The sequence below is a fragment of the Aquarana catesbeiana genome, linkage group LG07 (genome assembly GCF_042186555.1).
Source record: "Aquarana catesbeiana isolate 2022-GZ linkage group LG07, ASM4218655v1, whole genome shotgun sequence".
NCBI classification, from domain to species: Eukaryota; Metazoa; Chordata; class Amphibia; order Anura; family Ranidae; genus Aquarana; species Aquarana catesbeiana.
The window spans coordinates 187,418,230-187,445,155 of NC_133330.1; the positions used below are offsets into that span (position 1 = coordinate 187,418,230).

The window sequence follows — 26,926 nt, forward strand, 5'->3', positions numbered from 1 at the left end:
TATATTCATTTGGGGGTGTACTCATTTTTTTTGCCCACAGTTTGGACATTAATGGCTGTGGGTTGAATTATTTTGAGGGGACAACAAATTTACACGGTTAAACAAGCTGTACACTCCCTACTTTACATTGTAGAAAAGTGTCATTTCTTCAGTGTTGTCACATGAAAAGATATGATAAAATATTTACAAAAATGTGAGGGGTGTACTCACTTTTGTGAGATTGTGTGTGTGTGTGTGTGTGTGTGTGTGTGTATGTATATATATATATATATATATATATAGTGGGGACGGATAATATTCAGACCCCCTTAAATTTTTCACTCTTTGTTATATTGCAGCCATTTGCTAAAATCATTTAAGTTCATTTTTTTTCCTCATTAATGTACATACAGCACCCCATATTGACAGAAAAACACAGAATTGTTGACATTTTTGCAGATTTATTTAAAAAAAAGAACTGAAATATCACATGGTCCTAAGTATTCAGACCCTTTGCTGTGACACTCATATTTAACTCAGGTGCTGTCCATTTCTTCTAATCATCCTTGAGATGGTTCTACACCTAAATTTGAGTCCATCTGTGTTTGATTATACTGATTGGACTTGATTAGGAAAGCCACACACCTGCTATATAAGATCTTACAGCTCACAGTGCATGTCCGAGCAAATGAGAATCATGAGATCAAAGGAACTGCCTGAAAAGCTCAGAGACAGAATTGTGGCAAGGTACAGATCTGGCCAAGGTTACAAAAAAAATTCTGCTGCACTTAAGGATCCTAAAAGCACAGTGGCCTCCATAATCCTTAAATGGAAGACGTTTGGGACAGCCAGAACCCTTCCTAGAGCTGGCTGTGTGGCCAAACTGAACTATCGGGGGAGAAGAGCCTTGGTGAGAGAGGTAAAGAAGAACCCACAGATCACTGTGGTTGAGCTCCAGAGATGCAGGCGGGAGATGGGAGAAAGTTGTAGAAAGTCAACCATCACTGCAGCCCTCCACCAGTCGGAGCTTTATGGCAGAGTGGCCCGACGGAAACCTCTCCTCAGTGCAAGACACATGAAAGCCCGCATGGAGTTTGCTTAAAAAAACACCTGAAGGACTCCAAGATGGTGAGAAATAAGATTCTTTGGTCTGATGAGACCAAGATAGAACTTTTTGTCCTTAATTCCAAGCAGTATGTGTGGAGAAAACCAGGCACTGCTCATCACCTGTCCAATACAGTCCAACAGTGAAGTATGGTGGTGGCAGCATCATACTGTGGGGGTGTTTTTCAGCTGCAGGGACAGGACGACTGGTTGCAATTGAGGGAAAGATAAATGCGGCCAAGTACAGGGGTATCCTGGATGAAAACCTTCTCCAGAGTGCTCACGACCTCAGACTGGGCCGAAGGTTTACCTTCCAACAAGACAATGACCCTAAGCACACAGCTAAAATAATAGAGTGGCTTCACAACAACTCAGTGACTGTTCTTGAATGGCCCAGCCAGAGCCCTAAATTAAACCCAATTGAGCATCTCCGGATAGACCTAAAAATGGCTGTCCATCCAACCTGACAGAAATGGAGAGGATCTGCAAGGAGGAATGGCAGAGGATCCCCAAATCCAGGTGTGAAAAACTTGTTGCATCTTTCCCAAAAAGACTCATTACTGTATTAGATCAAATGGGTGCTTCTACTAAATACTGAGCAAATGGTCTGAATACTTAGGACCATGTGATATTTCAGTTTTTCTTTTTTAATAAATCTGCAAAAATGTCAACAATTCTGTTTTTCTGTCAATATGGGGTGCTGTGTGTACATTTAATGAGGAAAATAAATGAATGATTTTAGCAAATGGCTGCAATATAACAAAGTGAAAGGATGCATTTGCACAGACACACCATTAACCACTTGACCGCCTCACGCAGATATACGTCTGCAGAATGGCACGGGCAGGCAAAATCACGTACCTGGTACGTGCTTGCCTTCCCGCGGGCGGGGGGTCCGATCGGACTCCCCCCGGTGCCTGAGGCGGTCGCCTTTGGTGTGGGAGCGATCAGAGATGAGGGGGAGGCCATCCGATCGTGGCCCCCCCTTGCGATCGCTCCCAGCCAATGAGGATCTTCCCCTGCCTCTGTGTAGTACACAGAGGCAGAGGATGTGATGTCATCTCTCCTCGGCTCAGCAGTTTCCGTTCCGGCGCCAAGGAGAGAAGACTGCAATGTAAGTGTAAAACACAACACATCACAGTAGAACATGCCAGGCACACATAACACCCCCCTTTACCCCCCGATCACCCCCTAATCACCCCTCCCCCCCCTCCTGTCACACTGACACCAAGCAGTTTTTTTTTTTTCTGATTACTGCATGGTGTCAGTTTGTGACAGTTACTGTGGTAGGGCAGTTAGTATTAGCCCCCTGTTGGTCTAGGGTACCCCCCTAACCCCCCCTAATAAAGTTTTAACCCCTTGATTACCCCCTGTCGCCAGTGTCACTAAGCAATCATTTTTCTGATCGCTGTATTAGTGTCGCTGGTGACGCTAGTTAGGGACATAAATATTTAGGTTTGCCGTCAGCGTTTTATAGCCACAGGGACCCCCATATACTACCGAATAAAGGTTTTAACCCCTTGATTGCCCCCTAGTTAACCCTTTCACCAGTGATCACTGTATAACCACTACGGGTGACGCTGGTTAGTTCATTTATTTTTTATAGTGTCAGGGCACCCGCCGTTCATTATCTAATAAAGATTTAGCCCCCTGATCGCCCGGCGGTGATATGCGTCGCCCCAGGCAGCGTCAGATTAGCGCCAGTACCGCTAACACCCACGCACGGAGCATACGCCTCCCTTAGTGGTATAGTATCTGAACGCATCAATATCTGATCCGATCAGATCTATACTAGGGTCCCCAGCAGTTTAGGATTCCCAAAAACGCAGTGTTAGCGGGATCAGCCCAGATACCTGCTAGCACCTGCGTTTTGCCCCTCCGCCCAGCCCAGCCCACTCAAGTGCAGTATCGATCGATCACTGACACTTACAAAACACTAAACGCATAACTGCAGCGTTCGCAGAGTCAGGCCTGATCCCTGCGATCGCTAACAGTTTTTTTGGTAGCATTTTGGTGAACTGGTAAGCACCAGCCCCAAGCAGCGTCAGGTTAGCGCCAGTACCACTAACACCCACGTACGCACCGTACACCTCCCTTAGTGGTATAGTATCTGAACGGATCAATATCTGATCCGATCAGATCTATACTAGCGTCCCCAGCAGTTTAGGGTTCTCAAAAACGCAATGTTAGCGGGATCAGCCCAGATACCTGCTAGCACCTGCGTTTTGCCCCTCCGCCCGGCCCAGCCCAGCCCAGCCCTGCCCACCCAAGTGCAGTATCGATTGATCACTGACCCTTACAAAACACTAAACGCATAACTGCAGCGTTCGCAGAGTCAGGCCTGATCCCTGCGATCGCTAACAGTTTTTTTGGTAGCGTTTTGGTGAACTGGCAAGCACCAGCGGCCTAGTACACCCCGGTCGTAGTCAAACCAGCACTGCAGTAACACTTGGTGACATGGCGAGTCCCATAAGTGCAGTTCAAGCTGGTGAGGTGGCAAGCACAAGTAGTGTCCCGCTGCCACCAAGAAGACAAACACAGGCCGTCGTGCCCATAATGCCCTTCCTGCTGCATTCGCCAATCCTAATTGGGAACCCACCACTTCTGCAGCGCCCGTACTTCCCCCATTCACATCCCCAACCAAATGCAGTCGGCTGCATGAGAGGCATTTTCTTTATGTCCTCCCGACATGTCCTACCCCTACCCAGCGAACCCCCCCAAAAAAGATGTTGTGTCTGCAGCAAGCGTGGATATAGGCGTGACACCCGCTATTATTGTCCCTCCTGTCCTGACAATCCTGGTCTTTGCATTGGTGAATGTTTTGAACGCTACCATACACTAGTTGAGTATTGGCGTAGGGTAGAGCATTGCACAGACTAGGACACACTTTCACAGGGTCTCCCAAGATGCCATCGCATTTTGAGAGACCCGAACCTGGAACCGGTTACCGTTATAAAAGTTAGTTACAAAAAGAGTGTAACAAAAAAAAAAATATAAAATAAAAAATAATATTTGTCGTTTTATTGTTCACCCCTGTCCCCCCCTGTTCTCGCGCTAAGGCGAACGCAAGCGTCGGTCTGGCGTCAAATGTAAACAGCAATTGCACCATGCATGTGAGGTATCACCGCAAAGGTCAGATCGAGGGCAGTAAGTTTAGCAGAAGATCTCCTCTGTAAATCTAAAGTAGTAACCTTTAAAGGCTTTTAAAGGCTTTTAAAAATGTATTTATTTTGTTGCCACTGCACGTTTGTGCGCAATTTTAAAGCATGTCATGTTTGGTATCCATGTACTCGGCCTAAGATCATCTTTTTTATTTCATCAAACATTTGGGCAATATAGTGTGTTTTAGTGCATTAAAATTTTTAAAAAAATGTGTTTTTTCCCCAAAAAATGAGTTTGAAAAATCGCTGCGCAAATACTGTGTGAAAAAAAAATGAAACACCCACCATTTTAATCTGTAGGGCATTTGCTTTAAAAAAAATATATAATGTTTGAGGATTCAAAGTAATTTTCTTGCAAAAAATTTTTTTTTTCATGTAAACAAAGTGTCAGAAGGGGCTTTGTCTTCAAGTGCTTAGAAGAGTGGGTCATGTGTGACATAAGCTTCTAAATGTTGTGCATAAAATGCCAGGACAGTTCAAAACCCCCCCAAATGACCCCATTTTGGAAAGTAGACACCCCAAGCTATTTGCTGAGAGGCATGTCGAGTCCATGGAATATTTTATATTGTGACACAAGTTGCGGGAAAGAGACACATTTTTTTTTTTTTTGCACAAAGTTGTCACTAAATGATATATTGCTCAAACATGCTATGGGAATATGTGAAATTACACCCCAAAATGCATTCTGTTGCTTCTCCTGAGTACGGGGATACCACATGTGAGACTTTTTGGGAGCCTAGCCGCGTACGGGACCCCGAAAACCAAGCACCGCCTTCAGGCTTTCTAATGGCGTAAATTTTTGATTTCACTCTTCACTGCCTATCACAGTTTCGGAGGCCATGGAATGCCCAGGTGGCACAAAACTCCCCCAAATGACCTCATTTTGGAAAGTAGACACCCCAAGCTATTTGCTGAGAGGTATAGTGAGTATTTTGCAGACCTCACTTTTTGTCACAAAGTTTTGAAAATTGAAAAAAGAAAAAAAAAAAAAATGTTTTTTCTTGTCTTTCTTCATTTTCAAAAACAAATGAGAGCTGCAAAATACTCACCATGCCTCTCAGCAAATAGCTTGGGGTGTCTACTTTATAAAATGGGGTCATTTGGGGGGGGGGGGGGTTGTGCCACCTGAGCATTCCATGGCCTCCGAAACTGTGATAGGCAGTGAGGAGTGAAATCAAAAATTTACACCCTTCGAAATCCTGAAGGCGGTGATTGGTTTTCGGGCCCCGTACGCGGCTAGGCTCCCAAAAAGTCCCACACATGTGGTATCCCCATACTCAGAAGCAGCTAAATGTATTTTGGGGTGCAATTCCACATATGCCCATGGCCTGTGTGAGCAATATATCATTTAGTGACAACTTTGTGCAAAAAAAAAAAAAAAAATTGTCACTTTCCCGCAACTTGTGTCAAAATATGAAATATTCCATGGACTCACCATGCCTCTCAGCAAATAGCTTGGGGTGTCTACTTTCCAAAATGAGCCTGTGTGAGTAATATATCATTTAGTGACAACTTTTTGTAAATATTTTTTTTTTTTGTCATTATTCAATCACTTGGGACAAAAAAAATAAATATTCAATGGGTTCAACATGCCTCTCAGTAATTTCCTTGGGGTGTCTACTTTACAAAATGGGGTAATTTGGGGGGGGGGGGGTTGTACTGCCATGCCATTTTAGCACCTCAAGAAATGACATAGGCAGTCATAAACTAAAAGCTGTGTAAATTCCAGAAAATGTACCCTAGTTTGTAGACGCTATAACTTTTGCGCAAACCAATAAATATACGCTTATTGACTTTTTTTTTTTTTTACCAAAGACATGTGGCCGAATACATTTTGGCCTAAATGTATGACTAAAATTGAGTTTATTGGATTTTTTTATAACAAACAGTAGAAAATATCATTTTTTTTCAAAATTTTCGGTCTTTTTCCGTTTATAGCGCAAAAAATAAAAACGGCAGAGGTGATCATATACCATCAAAAGAAAGCTCTATTTGTGGGAAGAAAAGGACGCAAATTTCGTTTGGGTACAGTATTGCATGACCGCGCAATTAGCAGTTAAAGTGACGCAGTGCCAAATTGTAAAAAGTCCTCTGGTTCTTAGGCAGCATAATGGTCCTGTCCTTAAGTGGTTAAGGAATATAAGGAAGATTATTTCTGCACACCTGTGTGGGGCATTATTTTTCACAAACCGACCACACTATAGAAGACATGAAGGTTTTAGTTCTTAAGGGGAACTTCAGAACCACTCAGGAAAGGAAAACTTTTGAACTAAGAATGATAATTCTATTTGACACAAGATTATGGACTAAATGTAGACCTTGGTTTTCTAAATCATTATCTAACAGTGTTACAGCCCCTCTCTCCTCTGTGACAGTTATGCCGCGTACACACGGTCGGACTTTTCGCCTACAAAAGTCCGCCGGACCAAATCCGGCGGACAATCCGACCGTGTGTGGTCTCTATCGGACTTCCGATGGACCGTTTCGGTCGGAGATCCGACGTACTTTAGATTTGAAACTTGCTTCAAATCTTTACATCGTAACTCCGCCGGTACTCAGTTCCTGACGGAAAGCCCGTTCATCTGTATGCTGGTCCGACGGACCAGATACGATGGAGGAGCAGGGTACTACATCTCGCGCTCGCTGCAATAGGAAAAACAAATTTTCCTATTGCGGCGAGCGCAGGGGGCATCCCAGGCCCTTAGGTCTGAAATGGAACTGTAAGGGGAACCCCCCTACGCCGAAAAACCGGCGTGGGGGTTCCCCCAAAATCCATACCTGACCCCGATCCGAGCACGCAGCCTGGCCGGTCAGGAAAGGGGGTGGGGACGAGCGAGCGCCCCCCCTCCTGAACCGTACCAGGCCACATGCCCTCAACATGGGGGGGTGCTTTGGGGGAGGGAGCGCCCTGCGGGGCCCCCCACCACAAAGCACCTTGTCCCCATGTTGATGAGGACAAGGGCCTCTTCCCGACAACCCCCTATAATAAGAGGGCCCCCAGATCCCGGCCCCCCACCCTATGTGAATGAGTATGGGGTACATGGTACCCCTACCCATTCACCTAGGGGAAAAAGTGTCAATAATAAAACACACTACACAGGTTTTTAAAATTTATTAAACAGCTCCGGGGGGGATCTTCCTCCGGCTTGGGGGGTCTTCTTCTGGCTTCGGGGGTCCCTCCGGTTCATCTTCTCCCGGCGTCCGGTTGGTTCTTCTCCGCTCTCCGTCCTCTTCTCCCGGTGTTCCAGTTCTTCGGCCGGCTCCTCCACTGTCTTCAGGTTTCTCTCTTGCCTGCGGAGGTCCGGACTTCTGGGCTTCTTGTCTTCTCTTCTCCAGATGTTGACACGACGCTCTCTCCGGCTGGACTGCTCTCTGAGGGCTCCGTTGTGACTTATATAGGCGGAGACCCCGCCCCCTTATGATGTCACAGTCCCTGGGTATGCTGGGACTGTGACGTTTTAGGGGGCGTGGTCACCTGACGCTCGCTCGTCCCCACCCCCTTTCCTGACCGGCCGGGCTGCGTGCTTGGATCGGGGTCTGGTATGGATTTTGGGGGGACCCCCATGCCGGTTTTTCGGCGTATGGGGGTTCCCCTTACAGTTCCATACCAGACCTAAGGGCCTGGGATGCCTGCGCCGGGGCTCGCAAGGTTTCAATCTCGCCGATAGAAGCAGCGAGATTGACTTCCTTTGTTAGTCCCGTCGTACCCGAGTCATGTTCAAAATGAACGGACTTGTCCGGGTGTGGGAAAGTCCGTTCATTCTGAAAGTCTGTCGGGCAGACCGGATTCCGGAAAGTCCGGTCGTGTGTAGGCAAGTCCGTCCATTCAGAAAGTCCGGCGGTAGTCCACCGGAAGTCTGGCGGCAAGTACATCGGACCTAGTTTCCCAGAAAGTCCGACCGTGTGTACGCGGCATTAGTCCACCCCGAGCCTATAACTTTCTCTGTCTTATCTCATTAACCATCCCATTTTAATTACCATTGCTGTGTTTGGTTGTGTGTTTTTTCCCTCAGATTGTCTTAACATTTTGCTAAAAATTTGTGTATTAGTAATTCCTGGACCTTGAAGACAGGGACACGTCCTGAAAGCTTGTCCTCAACATTTGGCTGTTGGTGCTAATAAAAAAGTATCATGGACAGTACTCAATGATTCTTTTTTGCAAGTGTAGTAATACGGCTACAATTACCTCAAGTTTTCCTAAAGTTACATTTTTTACATAAGTCACATAAGCCATAATAAGGCCTCAAGGTGGCAATTTGCCTGGATTTTGACCTCAGCTCCTGCAACCACTTTAGACTACTGATACAGCAATATACTTACAAGTCCAGTGCATGGCTTATCTTCAACCCTAAAACTATAGATGTGTCTGTAAAAGATATTACAAATATAATACTGGAGTGTAATAATAACATAGCAAAAGTAAGATTGTGTATTTTAAACAATAGCGGCTTTCTTTTTTAGATTTCTGTGTACATACTGTATGTATAATGACTAAAGTTTATATATACACATAGTTTAATATATATAATTCCCTTCCACAGAAATTTACTGTACACAAATACAAACTGAAGAAAGAGAAGAAATAAGAGTACCATTTGGTATCGTTATCCATTTTAAATGCCAAGAAAATGGGACCCTAGAAGGCTCAAGCTCTATCCAATGCTTTCATTATGGCTGGAGTTCAACCTTTCCAACCTGTAGAAGTACGTACATCCAAAAAATGCATAGTGTACTGGAAACAAAAACTGTCCTAAAGCTGGAAAATACAAACTGTGATGAAAACTGCATAACCAGAAATTAACCTTCAATGAAAAAATATACAGTTCTTGAATTTGTTGTAAGCTTGGATCTATCTTTCAGGCCTTCATATTAACCCTTTATATAGTTACTGTATGTAGTTAAGCAGGTTGGTAGACCCAGAGGAAGGTAAAACTTTATAAAGTATGGTCCCATTTGCTCCAAAACGGGAAGAATCTTTCTTGATCCTCTAGGCAATCAGATACTCCCTGGATCAACAATCTACAGTATTATAAATATATTGGTAGACATTCATATTCTGTGTACTAGACATTTAAAAAAAAAAAATATAAAATAAATATATATATATATATATATATATATATATATATATATATATATATATATATATATATATATATATATATATAAAAGGTGGCTATAATGCGCTTCTGTGTTAAAGTGTAACACCACTTTTGTGGAAAAAATATAGAAAAAAAGAAAGCATATATAATTGCTATACAAGCCAAGCTGTAATTTAATATTAATAAAATGGTCTATCTTTTTCAGTCTGCAGCGCTATAATTTTCTTTGAAATTCAATGCAATATGGCAACCTGGAAGTGCTTTGTACACAGATGGTGTACAGAATGCCTCCAAAAATGTAATTTCCTGCTTGTGTGATTGGCTGCTTGATTTTAAGTTTTGGTGAGATACTCCAAGGGTTAATCACTACTACGGGCCCGTTCACACTAACCACACAGTAAAGTGCAGTGGTTTCTGTTATTGACAAACTCATATGTACTGTAGTATTCCCCCTAGATTTTATTATGGGTTCATACACACTGCAGATCAAAGAAAAAGCTGCTTTTACAGACATTTGAGCTTTTTTCTCTGCCTAATAGCTTGAAGAAGTTTGTGTTCTCTTGCACGTTTTTATTGAGCTTCTTTGAGCATAGGCTTTTTCGTGTTTCTCATGCTTTTTTGCACAATTTTGGGCACTTGGGTGTCTTTTCTGTTCGAAAGCTCCTCTCAGAAATGTGCCTTTGGTGGGGTTTTTTTCTTCCTGTAAGAGCATATGCCTGTAATAGCCTGAAAAAGCCAGCGTGTGCATGGAAACATTAGCCAACATGGAGGGGAGTTTCCAGGTAGAAAAATGAGAGCTCTAAAAAGCTCAAAAGCCTATAGGAGCAGCCTCTTTGAGCTTTTTTGAGATGCAGTATGCATGAGCCCTTAAATCTATGCATGGATTTCTCTCCCAAGTTCAGAACTTTACATTAATCAACATTAAACCTAATTTTCCAAGTAGATGCCCAATTAAAAGGTGCATCTACAGCTTGTAAGTCCAAAACATCTTGTAGGAACTGTATACCACAACTGTACATACATTGTATGATCTGCAAACACAAATATGGTGCTGTTAATCCTAAACTGTATGTACATAATTTATAAACAGGTTAAAAAGTAATGGTCCCAACACTAAACCTTAAGGTATATCCCAAACAACTTTAGACCATTCAGAGAGTAAACCGTTAACCTCTGCTTATAAGCCTATTGTCTATTTACAAATTTAATTTTCTAAGCCTATAGACCTTTAGTATTAAAGTCTCTTCAAAAAATAAATAAAAAATGGCAGGTTAATGTCATAGTGTTAATGTCATAATGCACTGCAGATTTACCTGCAAAGTGTATATATCCAGCAGCGTGCTGTCACCGTTAACAGGGCTTCCACCTTCACTCTGTCTTCCTTCAGGGTTCATGTGCTCTTGCCGCTTGAATGGCCTGGCCTCGATGACATCACTCCAATGCATGTACATAGGAGTCATGATCATGGCACAGTGCTCTGAATAGATGAAACACTTGAGTGTGCCATCCATTCAGAGCGCATTGCGCATGCATCAGTGATGTCATTGGCCGCTACAAGTGTGAATATTTCCTTAACGGTGCATGTTTAGTAGATATTCACTTTACCTACAGGTAAACCTTATTATAGGCTTACCCTTCGGTACAAGTGGAAGAGCAGACTTTACTACCACTTTAAGAGCTCGTTCACACTAGCAGCAGTGACTGCGTTGCCCAGAGCAGTACCAAAGCAAGAACATGGTAATTTGACTTGTGTTTAGTTCAGTGCCTTGGTGTGCACTGAAAATAAATATTTTCCAGCAGTGCATCACATTCTGATGTTCTATAATGCATTGCAACATACTGCTGATCATGCTATGTGCAATGTAAAAGCCACATTAATGTTATGCATGCGCTTTTGTGGTGTGGTGTGAGTTTTGCTTACGATATGGTTTTCTAGCAGAAACTCTTTGTTGTGTTTTTTTTTTTAATCAATTTCTAACATATAGAGGTTAAACTTACAAACCTGTTGTTGCCAAGAAAAGCCCTTGATCCTTTTTTTTTTTTAAATATAGGTACCACATTGGTCTTGTGTTGCCTTTATGTAAAATGGATTTTTAAATCTACTGGTACCAAGCCAGTCGTCAAAGAATCTTTAAGTCCAGGTTCACACTTGTGCGAACAGACATTGCATGTGATTCGCATCTGAACTGCAGTGCCGATCGCATGCAATGTCTGTGCAATGCCAGTTGTATGGCTGAACTGGCATTGGATTCGCAGGAAAATAATACAGGGACTTTTTTCCTGCACTGGAATCGGATCGCATGGGTGTCACCCCCATGCGATCTGATTCCTGTGCGAGTCACAGTTCGCACTGCGATCTGAGAACCAATCTGGGGGTGTCATTACCCACTTTAGTCCCGGAAGGATTTACCCCCTTCCTGACCAGAGTACTTTTTACAATTGGGTACTGCGACGCTTTAACTGCTAATTGCACGGTCATGCAATGCTGTACCCAAACTAAATTTAAGTCCTTTTTTTCCCCACAAACAGAGCTTTCTTTTGATGGTATTTGATAATCTCTGCAGTTTTTATTGTTTGCGCTATAAATGGAAAAAGACCGAAATTTTTTAAAAAATGATATTTTCTACTTTTATTTTTTTATAAAAAAAATCCAATAAACTCAATTTTAGTCATACATTTAGGCCAAATTGTATTCGGCCACATGTCTTTGGTGAAAAAAAATGTCAATAAGCGTATATTTATTGGTTTGCACAAAAGTTATAGCGTCTACAAACTAGCGTACATTTTATGGAATTTACACAGCTTTTAGTTTGACTGCCTATGTCATTTCGTGAGGTGCTAAAATAGCAGGGCAGTACAAAACCCCCCCAAATGACCCCATTTTGAAAAATAGACACCCCAAGGAAATTGCTGAGAGGCATGTTTTTTAAATTTTTTTTTTGTCCCAAGTGAATAATAATAAAAAAAAAAATACAAAAAGTTGTCACTAAATGATATAACCATGGTTTTATGTGAAATTGCACCCCAAAATACATTAATCTGCTTCTGAGTACGGGGATACCACATGTGTGGGACTTTTTTGGAGCCTAGCCGCGTACGGGGCCCTGAAAACCAAGCACCGCCTTCAGGATTTCTAAGGGCGTACATTTTTGATTTCACTCCTCACTACCTATCAGTTTCGAAGGCCATAAAATGCCAAGATAGCACAAAACCCCCCAAATGACCCCATTTTGGAAAGTAGACACCCCAAACTATTTGCTGAGAGGAATTGTGAGTATTTTGCAGCTCATTTAATTTTGAAAATTAAGAAAGACAAGAAAATTTTTTTTTTTTTTTTTTTTTTCTTTTTTCAATTTTCAAAACTTTGTGACAAAAAGTGAGGTCTACAAAATACTCACTATACCTCTCAGCAAATGGCTTGGGGTGTCTACTTTCCAAAATAAAGTCTTTTAGGGGGGTTTGTGCCACCTGGGCATTCCATGGCCTCCGAAACTGTGATAGGCAGTGAAGAGTGAAATAAAAAATTTACACCCTTAGAAACCCTGAAGGTGGTGCTTGGTTTTCGGGGTCCCGTACGCGGCTAGGCTCCCAAAAAGTCTCACACATGTGGTATCCCTGTATTCAGGAGAAGCAACAGACTGTATTTTGGGGTGTAATTTCACATATTCCCATGGCATGTTTGAGCAATATATCATTTAGTGAAAACTGTGCAAAAAAAAAAAAAAAGTGTCTTTTTTCCCGCAACTTGTGTCACAATATAAAATATTCCATGGACTCGACATGCCTCTCAGCAAATAGCTTGGGTGTCTACTTTCCAAACTGGGGTCATTTGGGGGGGATTTTGAACTGTCTTGGCATTTTATGCACAACATTTAGAAGCTTATGTCACACATCACCCACTCTTCTAATCAATTGAAGACGAAGCCCTTTCTGACACTTTTTGTTTACATGAAAAAATTTTTTTTTTGCAAGAAAATTACTTTGAACCCCCAAAGATTATACATTTTTTTAAAGCAAATGCCCTACAGATTAAAATGGTGGGAGTTTCATTTTTTTTTTTTTTTTTTCACACATTTGCCCAGCGATTTTTCAAATGCATTTTTTTGGGAAAAACACACTTTTATAAATTTTAATGCACTAAAACACACTATATTGCCCAAATGTTTGATGAAATAAAAAAGATGATCTTAGGCCGAGTACATGGATACCAAACATGACATGCTTTAAAATTGCGCACAAACCTGCAGTGGCGACAAACTAAATACATTTTTAAAAGTCTTTAAAAGCCTTTACAGGTTACCACTTTAGATTTACAGAGGTCTACTGCTAAAATTATTGCCCTCGATCTGACCTTCGCGGTGGTACCTAACATGCATGGTGCAATTGCTGTTTACATTTGACACCAGGCCGACGCTTGCGTTCGCCTTTGCGCGAGACCGGGGGGGGGCAGGGGTGCTTTTTTTTTTTTTTTTTTTTTTTTCTTTCTTATTTTTTTGCTTTTTTATCTTTTTAAATTGTTCCTTTCATTTTTTTTTTAATCATTTTCATTGTTATCTCAGGGAATGTAAATATCCCCTATGATAGCAATAGGTAGTGACAGGTACTCTTTTTTTGAAAAAATTGAGACCCTAGATCTCTCCTCTGCCCTCAAAGCATCTGACCACACCAAGATCGGTGTGATTTTTTTTTTTGTTTAATACATTTTTATTAAAGTTAAATAGAGAAAGGATATACATATAACAGGTAATATACACTCTTGGAGAAAAATGACATAGGTTCCAATGCTCGAAAGTTGACATAGTTTGTACAAAAACCATTAATATTTGCCCCTGGAAATACAAAGAGGGAGAGACTAGCAAATGTAGTAACTAACTAGACAGGGCCTTCCATCTATGCGAGCATCTGAATCAAAGTATGAAAAAAAAAAAAAAGATCCAAAACGTTGCTTCAGTTAAAAAAAAAAAAAAGACGAAAGGAGGGAGGAAAAAAAAAAACAAACAGTAAAAGGGGGTTAGAGAGGAATAGAGGATAGGAAGGAAAATAGATAAAGGAAGAGAGATGGTAGGTAGGGTATGGGATAGAGAGGAAGGGATTGTTGGCATGCATGTCATCACGTTTAAGAATACTGAAAATTGTATCTGTCATGGCATAAAAGAGAAAAATAAACCAAAAACATTAAAGATTTAACTAGTAAAAGAAGAATTTACATAACAATGCTTGATAAATAATCTTAAGGGGTTTGCATTATAATGTCCTTATAGGAGGAGGTGGACTGGAATTTTAGCCAGGGAGCCCAAGTTTTTGAATGTCTCTTAGAGGTGCCTCTAATGTTGTGGGTAATATCCTCCATGAGATGAACTTCATCTACCTTTTGTAGCCAAACTTTTATGGACGGGGTTGTTGGTTGGCCCCATAGAGTAGGAATCAAGGCTTTGGCGGTGTTCAACAGATGAGGAATGATTGAGCGCTTATGAGCCAATGGGATCTTTAGTGGCATGAAAAAGAATAGTCCAATAGTCGTAGGGTAGATTGACATCTGAGATCTGTATTATCAGTTTGCGAATGTCGGCCCAAATCGGTCGAATGAGTGGGCAAGACCACCAGACATGTGCATGAGTGGCTTTGTTCCCACAGTTCCTCCAGCACAATTGGGAACTGGCGGGGAACATTTGGTGAAGTTTGGCTGGGGTGTAGTGCCACCTGGTGAGTAATTTATAGTTGACTTCTGCCATTTTAGAAGCAAGAGAGGATGTGTGAGCTAGCTGTAGGATCTTATCCTTTTGGTTGTCTGTGAGGGGAGAATCCAGATCCATTTCCCATTTAACCAGGAATGGCAGGTAGGTAGGATTTTGAAGAGCAATAAGAGCTTTGTAGAATAGAGAAATTCCATGTAGAGGGGGGTCCTTCTGGGTGGAATATCTCTTCAATGCTATTTAAATCTTGCAGACCTCTTAGCGGATGAGTAAAGGAGCTTAGGAAGCGTTGTAGTTGGTGGAATCTCCATTTATCCAAAAACATGATTGGTTTAGGGCCAAGGATCTCAGGGAAAGATCGGTGTGATAAAATGCTTTCCCAATGGCGCTGTTTACATCCGGTGAAATTTAAGTCATAAAATGCTTGTAGCTTCTGGTTTCTTAGGTCATAGAGATGTTTGCAGCCATTCTGGTCTCTGATCAGCTCTATGGTCAGCTGGCCGATTCACCGGCTGCATTCTCAGGTTCCCTGTTGGGACAGGAGAGCCAGAGAAAAACATGGAAGACGGTGGGGGGGGCATTCCCTCCCACTGCTTGGAAAAGCAGTCTAGAGGCTAATTAGCCGCTAGGATTGCTTTTACATGAAAGCCGACCGCTGGCTGAAAGGAATGATACCAAGATGATACCTAAACCTGCAGGCATCATTCTCTTATAACCACTCAAAATCCAGCAACATACCAGTACGTTGCTGGTCCTTGTTGGGCATATATTGTAAACTTTTTTTTCATGCAGCCTGTGGGCTGAACGAAAAAATAGGATTTTATATGACAGCTTACCTGTAAAATCCTTTTCTTTCGATGGACATCATGGGACACAGAGCCTCAGTAATTACTGATGGGTTATATAGGTATCACTAGGTGATTGGTCACACCCTAAACAGGAAGTTCAACCCCCTATATAATCCCTCCCCTTGCAGGGATACCTCAGTTTTATAGCCAAGCAATATAAGTGTATTAGAAGAGGGGAGGGACCTCTGTGTCCCGTGATGTCCATCGAAAGAAAAGGATTTTACAGGTAAGCTGTCATAAAAAATCCTATTTTCTTTCTCGAACATCACGGGACACCGAGCCTCAGTAATTACTGATGGGATGTCCCAGAGCAATGCTACCTGAGGGGAGGGGAACCACAACCAAGTAGGGTGCAATCAGACCTGAGGATCCTGTACCGCTGCCTGCAGCACACTACGTCCAAAGGCGATATCCTCATGCCTTCTCACATCCACCTGATAAAATCTGGTGAATGTCTGAACTGAAGACCAGGTTGCGGTCTTGCAGATTTGAGCCATAGAGGCCCAGTGATGCACTGTCCAAGAAGCACCAATAACTCCTGTGGAATGTGCTTTGATCTGAAACTGAGTAATCTTCTGTTTCAAACCATAAACCTGAATAATCAATTGTCAAATCTATTTAGAAATGGTAGATTTTGACGCTGCCTGTCCTCTATTGGGACCCTCTGGCAGTATGAACAAAACATCTGTTTTGCGAATTTGAGCAGTTGCTTCCAGATGGGCCTTGACTGCTCTTACTACATCCAAAGAATGTAGTGACCTTTCTTCCAAAGAACAGGGATCTGTAAAAAAGGAAGGCGGAACAATGTCTTGGTTTAGATGAAAATCTGAAACCATCTTCGGTAAAAAACTAGGATGAGGGCACAATACCACTCTATCCTTGTGTACAATCAAATAAGGCTCTTTACAGGAAAGAGCTGCCAATTCTGATACTCTTCTAGCAGAAGAGATGGCTACCAGAAAAATTAACTTCCTTGTCAGCAAGACCAAAGGAATCTGACGTATTGGTTCAAAGGGCTGTTTCTGTAAAACAGACAGAACCAAGTTCAAGTCCCAGGGGTTTAGGGGTGCCTTAACCAGAGGATTAAGACTCGTCACCCCCTGCATAAAGTTTCGGACCAAAAAATGCGAAGCAAGTGGCCATTGAAACAATACTGATAAGGCCGAGACTTGGCCCTTGATGGTTCAAGGCCAGCTTCATCTCTAGTCCCAATTGTAGAAATCAAGAATTTTACCTATGACATATTTTCTGGGATGCCAACCCCTGGATGCACAACAGGATACATAAGCTTTCCAGACTCTATGATAAATTACTCTGGAAGCTGGCTTCCTTGCATTGATCAAGGTAGATATCACAGGACCTGAAACCCCACGGCTCTTCAGAACTTGGGTTTCAATAGCCAAACCATTAATTTTAACGTTTGTAAGGCAGGATGGAACACTGGACCCTGAGATAACAGGTCTGGGTGTGACGGTAGGGTCCACGGGGAACCCACGGTCATCCTTACTATTTCCGCATACCAAGTCCTCCTGGGCCAAGTGGGGGCTACCAGAAGTACCGACCTTCCTGCCTGATCCTGTGAAGGAATCGTGGCAGTAGCAGAATATGCAGGAATGCAGAAACCAGTGAGAACCGATGCCACGGAATCGCCAACGCATCTGTCCTGTATGCAAGAGGATCTTTTGTCCCTGCCACGAATTTGATATAAGCCACTGCTGTGGCATTGTCGGACTGGATCCTGACTGGGCAACCCTGTAGCCTGAGAGTCCAGGTCTTTAGGGCTAGATATGCCGCACGGATCACCAGAATGTTGATGGTTAGAGACCTCTCGGTCTTGGACCATACCCCTTGGACCGCAGACTGTTTCAGAACTGCTCCCCAACCCGAAAGACTGGCATCCGTTGTTACCACCGTCCGGGTGACCGGTAGGAAGGATTTCCCTTTCTGCAAGCTTTCGGGTATTAACCACCAATTGAGGCACTGACGCACTGCCTGAGACAAGTGCATCGGAAAATCTAATGCCTGAACCCTCTTGCTCCAGGCTGACAGGATACTGTGTTGCAACAGTCCTGACTGAAATTGAGCATAGGGAACTGCCTCGAACGAAGCTACCCTCTTACCCAGCAGCCTTATACAAAGGCGGACAGAAGGACCCTTCTTGGTCCTGACTACCAGAATCAGCTCCCCTAGGGCAGTGATCTTTGCCTGAGGTAAAAATACCTTCTTCCTGGCTTGTATCTATGATCAGACCCAAATACTCCAGTTTTCTTACTGGTTTTAGGAAAGATCTTTCTAGGTTGAGGATCCAACCTAGGTGGTCCAGATACCTGACTGTGGTCCTCAAGTTCCCGTTCAACGAGGCTACCAACCGGTCTATCAAGAGCAGTTCGTCTAGGTATGCTATGACAGTTATACCCTGAGCCCTTAATCTGGCCAGAGGAGGAGCCAAGATCTTTGTGAACACTCAAGGTGCAGTGGCTACCCGAAAGGCAGAGCCACAAACTGGAAATGACGCCCTCCTATCTCGAAGTGCAGAAACTTCTGATGAGCAGGAAAAATGGGCACCTGCAGATATGCATCTCTGATGTCTATCGATGCCAGCAAATTCTCCTCCCTGCCGGATGAAGACTACTGTCCAAATTGATTCCCTGCGGAAGGACCAAATCCTTAGGAATCGATTCAGATCCCTAGATCCAGAATGGGTCTGACATCCCCATTTGGCCTTTTGGACCATAAAAAGGTTGGAATAAAACCCAATCCTTGATCCTTCGCGGGAACCACCATAATGACCTCTTGCGACAAAAGTCGCTCTAACGCTAGAAGGAGCGACTGCTTCTTCTCTGGAGACACATGATCTGAGGAAACGAGGAGAGGGAAACTCTTGGAACTTCAGTTTGTAACCTAAGGTTACCGTGGAGATTACCCATCTGTCCTGAAATCCTCCTGTCAGAGCTCTTGAGATCTGTAGCAGTCTTCCCCCACTCGATCGAGTGGGGGTGCCCCTTCATAAAGAGGCCCTAGAGTCCTGTCTAGCAAGCTTCTTCCCCCAGGACTTCTTTGTCTCTGGGGTTTGACTCTTGTTTCTTGACCCAGACGGAGAAGGTCGTCGCAACTGCCCAGAGGCTGATGCCCCTGGCACTGGGGAAAAGAATCTGTTTGAAAGAGGGACGCTTACTCCTCTTCTTAACAGGTAAGAGTGCTCTCCCACTAGAGAACCTTTGAATATAATTATCCAAGTCTTCTCCAAACAACCTTGCACCCTGAAATAGAAATCCAGCCAGAGGTTTCTTACATGTTGCTTCAGCTGACCAATTTTTCAACCATAAGATTCTATGCATACGCACCAACCCAAGTGAAAAACGAGGGGTTTGCCTGATAGAATCTCTAATGGCGTAAACAGCAAAACGTAAGGCCGCTGGAAGGTTAGCCAACCGCTGGCCTGCTGTTCAAGTAAAACTTTGATGACCTGCTTAACATGGTCTCTAAGTATTGACAGACTCCGATCGCTGCCACTGCAGGTTGAACTACTGAACCTGCTAAGGAGAAAATATCCTTCAATAGGGATTCCATCCTTTTAGCCATGGGATCCCTGAGCCTCTGAGCATTGTCTACAGGACAAGTCAGACTACAGAGAAAATGGCGGCATCAACGGCCGGTATCCCCCACATCTTTATAAACATTTCTTCCATAGGATAAAGTGTTGAAAACTTTTTCAGGCAGAATAAAACGTTTATCTGGGTGATCCTACTCAGAATAAATGAGCTTTTTCAAGTAAATTATGAGCAGGAAAAGCATGTGGTGTTTGAGGAGGTTTCAGTGATTTCAAAGAAATAGAGGGTTCTTTAACTGATTTAGCTACGGGTACTTTAAATGTGGAGCGGACCAATCCAGCAAGGATCTGTACTAAGACTTTCTCATCCTGAGAAGCGAAGAGGGCCCTTCTCCACTTGATTCCTCAGAGAAGGAATCATCCGTCCCATCCCGATCCTCTCAAAGGGATTTTTCTCCCCTATCCCAGAGCTCCTCTCCTGAGGGTCCCGGGTAACAGAGGAAGACCTAGTGCGTTTTCTTCCACTGAGTGAAGATGTTACCACGGCCATTAATCTTTCCTCTAGACCATAAATGGTTGAGGAAAAACACCTCCTGTGTAATGTATACAGGGGCTGAAGTGCCAGAAGCAGGTGTAGCCCCTGACCCCAACGGCTCTCCCTGACTAGCAGTCCCTGGCCCCCAAGGGGGTGAAGGTGCTGCAGAAAGGGAGTCCTCAGAACCTGAACGAGATCCCCTAGAGTCTCTGGTTCTTGGGGTATTTGAACCTCTTCTACCCATAGTGCAAAGCAACAAGGTGGAGGTATCACAAAATGAACACTGACTGCTGAGCGATATAGTCTGGCAAAAGCCTTGCTACCAAATGCCCAGTCTGGTGTTACCTTAGTAAATGCTGCCTAGGGGAATGCCTGTGTCCCACCTTACATGCGACCGTCAGCTCTGTGTCCCTCCAAAGGCTGTGTGTACCTGTAAAGTGTGCCTCTATAGCCTTGCAGCCGGCAGTGTTGAACATCTGAGCACACTGAACGCTGTGCTGAAGTCAAGCCCCCCCCCCCCCCCCCTCTACCGCCCCCCCCCCCCTTCGTTTAAAAAAAAAACTAGCGCTTCCCGCGCTAGCCGACCCTCCGGGACAAACATGGAGGAAAGGCTGGGGGAGGAAGGAGAAAGGCCGGTAGTGATGGGGCCTCCACATGGCAATGGTGGCGGCGGCGGTGATAATGCGGTGTACAACTGCCTTACAGACCCCCTGCGGCCTCCCCCTAGCCTGGGGGGAATATCCAAAGGAGAAAGCCCCCCATCCCATCCTACCTGGAGCCGGCCGGAGGAGCTTGTGCAGCGTGAGAACACTGAGACAGACATCAGCATGAGAAGGTATGTGCTCTTGGCAGCCCCAGGTAGCGACAATAGGCATAGCATGCATTTACCTTAAAGGAGAAAACCTACTGGAATTAAAAAATTCTGTGGAATCTCCCTTACCTTATCCAGCCGCAGGGTTCTGTTATACACAGACCCAATCTTCGCCTCTCACGGTGGGCTCCGTTTGAAAAAACCTTCAGAGACTGGGGCCCCCTACGGATAGGGGGATCCACAGTTCTGGGCCTGTAAAGCACCCGGCCAGAAATAAGGATATAAAACCATTTACTGATATGCGTGGTCCAGCTCTCTAAAAAGAGGAAGCGTTACAGGTAAAACCTTGTTTCTTCCGACACAAGGCCCGGGTACCATCCAATTCGGCCTAGAAAAGACACTTTGAAATGGATCCGGTTCACCTGGCTTGCCCCAGTATAGGATATAAGATATTCCCTTTGGAACTCAGCACAGGTCCACGTCCATCACCTAAGACACTGCAGTAAAAACTGAGGTATCCCTGCAAGAGGAGGGATTATATAGGGGATTGAACTTCCTGTTCAGGGTGTGACCAGTGTCCAATCACCTAGTGATACCTATATAACCCATCAGTAATTACTGAGGCTCTGTGTCCCCTGATGTTCGAGAAAGAAAAAGATTGATCGGTGGGTACGCCCACCATTAGAATACCTCCCTTCATCCACCCACTTCTAATGATAGTCATACATGCACCGTTTATATATGCCGAAGCATGGGGGCATCCGCCCCAAAAGGTAGGGGCAAATCGCTCCTCCCCTGCTGCCCCCATGCTTCGGCATATATGCTCTTTTTTTTAAATGTGGTAATGAAATCACCTCCTACAGCGCTGGAGTCACGGCTTTATGTATCGTGGGAGCAAACGCTGTTGCTGTCAAGATAAATAAATCCGCGCCTGAACTGAATGGCGTATCTGCTAAGCAAATGATGGTTAACAATAAAACAAAGTAACATTACAGTATAACAGTAAGACTTACCATACCTGCAAAGCAAATACAAAAAAAAAAAAAGTAAAAAATAAAACATTTTTTTAATGCAACCTGTACCTAAAATATATATATGCCGAAGCATGGGGGCATCCACCCGCAAAAGGTAGGAGCAAATCGCTCCTCCGCCCCTGCTGCCCCATGCTTCGGCATATATGCTCTTTTTTTTTTTTTTTTTAACTGGGGTGGTGCAATCACCTCCGACAGCGCTGGAGTCACGGCTTTATGTATCGTGGGAGCAAACGCTGTTGCTGTCAAGATAAATAAATCCGCTCTGCAGCTTAATGGCGTAACAATAAAACACAGTAAACAGTAAAGTATAAAAAAATTGCATACCTATAAAGCAAATATGATAAAACATAACAATAAAACATTGCAGAATAGAATACAGTAAAAAAGAGCAGAACAATAGAGAGAGAATAGAGAGTACAATAAAACGACAACTTTTTTTTTTTTTTTTTTTTACACTTTTTTTTGTAACTGTAACTTTTGTAACTGTAACCGGTTCCAGGTTTGGGTCTCAAAATGCGATGGTATCTTGGGAGACCCTGTGAAAGTGTGCATAGTCTGTGCAGTGCTTTACCCTACGCTAGTATTCAACTAGTGTATATAGCCTTCAGAACATTCACCAATGCAAAGACCAGGATTGTCAGGACAGGAGGGACAATAATAGCGGGTGTCACGCCTATATCCGCACTTGCTGCAGACACATCTTTTTTGGGGGGCTCGTTGGGTAGGGGTACTCGGGAGGACAAAGAAAATGCCTCTCATGCAGCCGGCTTACTGCATTTGGTTGGGCAAGGTGAGGTGGAGCACCATCTGGAAACAGAAGGGCTCTGACGATCTCTTCCTGGAATTTAAGGAAGGAACCAGTCCGTCCTGAAGCTCTGTATAGCACATGAGTGTTCCGCAAAGCCAATTGAAATAAATAGACACTTTCTTGTACCAGCGTCTGGCCTTACGGGCAATTAGGTACAATTAGGTACGGCACCAACAACTGGTTGTTGAGGTCCACCCCTCCCATATTTTGGTTATATTCGTGGACACAGAGGGTTTCTCCACAACACCAGTCGCCGTAGTAATTTGGACCATCGTGTCTGCATGAAGGGAGATAAGAACGAAAACATTCTTATTATCCCTCCACTTCATAGCGAACAAGTTATTGCACTTGAAGCAGGCTCTCTCCCCCAGCCTAAGACAGGAATCTACAAGCCGCTGGGGAAAGCCCCGGCGATTAGGTCGCACGGTGCCACATGCTCCAATCTGCTGATCAAACAAGTGTCTGTGCCTCCAAAAAAAAAAAACAAAAAAAAAAAGTGACTAAAAAGTGGCACGCTTGTGTAATTGTCCACATATAAGTGGTACCCCTTTCCGAATAAGGGTGACACAGGGGCGGACTGACCATTCGGTCACTGACCAAGGGCCCGACGTCAGGAGGGGCCCCATGAGCGGCTCAGTCAGCAGCGGAAAAAAGCCACCCTCCGCACCGCATGAAAACCCCGTCCTCCTGGATTTTTACAGCTCCCAGCACCGCGGCCAGCCCGCTGCCCGAGCAGACCTCGGCTTAGGCTGAGAGAGGCTCTGTCAGCACGGAGGGGTGGGGCAGGGAGCTCCACTGACGCTCTGACCCTGCCCCGCCCCTCCTCTCCTCATGAGTCTGAGCGTCACTCCTGCACTTCTGAGAGCTCCGCTCTGGACCACCGAAAGCTCCGCCCCATACCAACGAAAGCTCCGCCCCATACCAACGAAAGCTCCGCCCCCGGACCTCTGAGAGCGGGAGGTGAGCCCGAATGGTCAGGTAGGTCCTTCTGCCTACATTATATAAACGGCCTGTAGACCCCCTTTTTTTTTTTGCTAAACCATCCCTGGAAATGTTGTTTACCCCCCTGTATAGCTGTGCATTGCTGAAAGTTTACATTTTAAAACTGGCTACCTGGTCATCTCCTGTAGTCGCATTCGCAGTCTGGTCATCTCCTGTAGTCGAATTCGCAGTCTGGTCATCTCCTGTAGTCGCATTCGCAGTCTCTGGTTACTTCCTATAGTCGCATTCGCAGTCTGGTTATCTCCTATAGTTGCATTCACAGTCTGGTCATCTCCTGTAGTCGCATTCGCAGTCTGGTCATCTCCTGTAGTCGCATTCGCAGTCTGGTCATCTCCTGTAGTCGCATTCGCAGTCTGGTCATCTCCTGTAGTCGCATTCGCAGTCTCTGGTTACTTCCTGTAGTTGCATTCGCAGTCTCTGGTTATCTCCTGTAGTCGCATTCGCAGTCTTTTTATTTCCTGTAGTCGCATTTGCAGTCTGGTTACCTCCTGTAGTTGCATCCCCAGTCTCTGGTTATTTCCTGTAGTCACATTCGCAGTCTCTGGTTATTTCCTGTAGTCGCATTCCCAGTCTCTGGTTATTTCCTGTAGTCGCATCCCCAGTCTCTGGTTATTTCCTGTAGTCGCATCCCCAGTCTCTGGTTATTTCCTGTAGTCGCATCCCCAGTCTCTGGTTATTTCCTGTAGTCGCATCCCCAGTCTCTGGTTATTTCCTGTAGTCGCATCCCCAGTCTCTGGTTATTTCCTGTAGTCGCATCCCCAGTCTCTGGTTATTTCCTGTAGTCGCATCCCCAGTCTCTGGTTATTTCCTGTAGTCGCATTCGCAGCCTCTGGTTATTTCCTGTAGTCGCATCCGCAGTCTGGTTATTTCCGGTAGTCGCATTTGCAGCCTCTGGTTATCTCCTGTAGTTGCATCCCCAGTCTGGTCATCTCCTGTAGTCACATTCGCAGTCTGGTTATCTCCTGTAGTCGCATCCCCAGTCTCTGGTCATCTCCTGTAGTCGCATTTGCAGTCTGGTTATTTCCTGTAGTTGCATTCGCAGTCTGGTTATTTCCAGTAGTCGCATTTGCAGCCTCTGGTTATCTCCTGTAGTCGCATTTGCAGTCTGGTTATTTCCTATAGTCGCATTTGCAGTCTGGTTATCTCCTGTAGTCGCATCCCCAGTCTCTGGTTATTTCCTGTAGTCGCATTTGCAGTCTGGTTATTTCCTGTAGTTGCATCCCCAGTCTCTGGTTATTTCCTGTAGTTGCATTCGCAGTCTCTGGTTACTTCCTGTAGTCATTTATATCTATGGCTATGCATATTTATTGAATACATATTGAGCACTATATTTGATTGGCTGTTTGCTTCTGCTTAGGCCTGGCAAACATGCACAATCGCACATGATGATGACTTCATCATCATGTGCGTGATTGTGATTGTGCGTGTGTGCCAGGCCTAAGCAGAAGCAAACAGCCAATCAAATATAGTGCTCAATATGGATTCAATAAATAGTGGGAAGAATGCCCCTTACATTGGTGGTCAGTGAGAAGAATGATCCTTACATTGGTGATCAGTGAGAAGAATGCTCCTTACATTGGTGATCAGTGAGAAGAATGTACCTTACATTGGTGGTCAGTGAGAAGAATGTACCTTACATTGGTGGTCAGTGAGAAGAATGTTCCTTACATTGGTGGTCAGTGAGAAGAATGTTCCTTACATTGGTGGTCAGTGAGAAGAATGTTCCTTACATTGGTGGTCAGTGAGAAGAATGTTCCTTACATTGGTGGTCAGTGAGAAGAATGTTCCTTACATTGGTGGTCAGTGAGAAGAATGCTCCTTACATTGGTGGTCAGTGAAAATTATATAAAGTTAATAAAAATAATAAAAAAAAAAAAAAAAAAAAAAAAAAATGTAAAGCACCCCCATGATCCCAGCACATGCTCTATATGAAAAGCTTTATGTAGGATAAGCACATGTATGTAAACATGTGTCTATAGACGCAAATGCTGGACACGGGAGCCCACCTGCAAGGTAACCCCCCCCCCGGGAGAGCGCTTCTCCTAGGGAGTTATCTGATGTGGGGAGGAGCCGCGAGAGCCACCCCCAGATGTCGAGGTTCGGGGCCACTCTGTGCAAAACGAGCTGCACAGTGAAGGTAAGTATGATATGTTTATTTAAAAAAACAAAAAACGAGCCTTTACAATCACTTTAATTTTGGAAAGGTACCTGTTGTTGCACTTTTAATGTAATTCTGTGATGAACACATGTAGTGTGGGCAGTGCAAAATGTAGGTGGGGATTTGTGTGGGTGTGGCTTGAGTGTGGGTGGGAACACATGAGCAGGGACAGGGGGCCCCAGGATCTCCTATTGCTCGGGGGCCCCATGAGTTGTCAGTCCGCCCCTGGGGTGACACCAAGTCCCACACAATCTTGCCAGCGCTTCCTATGTAGTCAGGGCAGTTTGTTGGCTCTACGTGGCTATCTTTTCCCTCGTAAACCATAAAACTACATGTATAGCCTGTGGCCCTGTCACAGAGCTTATACATCTTGACCCCGTATCTGGCACGTTTGCTGGGAAGGTACTGTTTGAATGACAAGCGGCCAGAAAACTTAATCAGGGACTCATCAACACAGACAACTTGATGGGAAGTAAACAAGTCTGCAAAACGTTGGTTGAAGTGGTTTATGAGGGGCCGAATTTTGTAGAGCTGATCGTATCCAGGGTCTCCACGAGGACGACAGAGTTCATTGTCAGTGCATGAACCACAAGATCTGCTCCTATCGTGCCCTGGTCATGGAGGCAGAGAACAAGGGCATATGGTGAATTGGGTCAGTGGATCAATATGATCGCAACTCACTCTTTAGTTATGCCCATGTTGAGGGAAAGGCCCAGAAAGAGCTTAAATTCGGAAACCGTACTTGGTCTCCAATCTCTGGCAAGGGAGGACTGGGGAATAGTGGCGATGTGTTGACCAGCGTACAAATTGCTTTGGTCCACAATAGATCTATAGAGATCTTCGGTGAAAAACAGCAAATAAAAATCAAGTGACGTAAAATCAACTGTTTCCACCTGAATGCCGGGTTGGGGGAATGGGGGAAGTATGGGTACTACAGAAGTGGTGGGTTCCCAATTAGGATTGGCGAATGCAGCAGGAAGGGCACTATTGGCACGACGGGCCTGTGTTCGTCTTCTTGGTGGCAGCGGGACACTACTTGTGCTTGCCACCTCACCAGCTTGAACTGCACTTATGGGACTCGCCACGTCACCACGTGATACTGCAGTGCTGGATTGACTATGACCAGGGTGTACTAGGCCGT

The 26,926-nt window shown here is 44.3% G+C and overlaps 1 protein-coding gene across 4 annotated transcripts in view; it reads left to right on the top strand.

Annotated features, from left to right (window-relative positions):
- LOC141103381 (coagulation factor XIII B chain-like) overlaps positions 1 to 26,926 on the top strand; it is a gene marked incomplete in the record, with an annotated part of 968,440 nt that overhangs the window by 449,348 nt on the left and 492,166 nt on the right. For 3 of the 4 annotated variants that reach the window (XM_073592895.1, XM_073592896.1, XM_073592893.1), the window contains 1 exon segment: positions 8,786 to 8,947. In XM_073592895.1, coding sequence (XP_073448996.1) covers positions 8,786 to 8,947 — 162 coding nt within the window. 4 annotated transcript variants of the gene reach the window in all.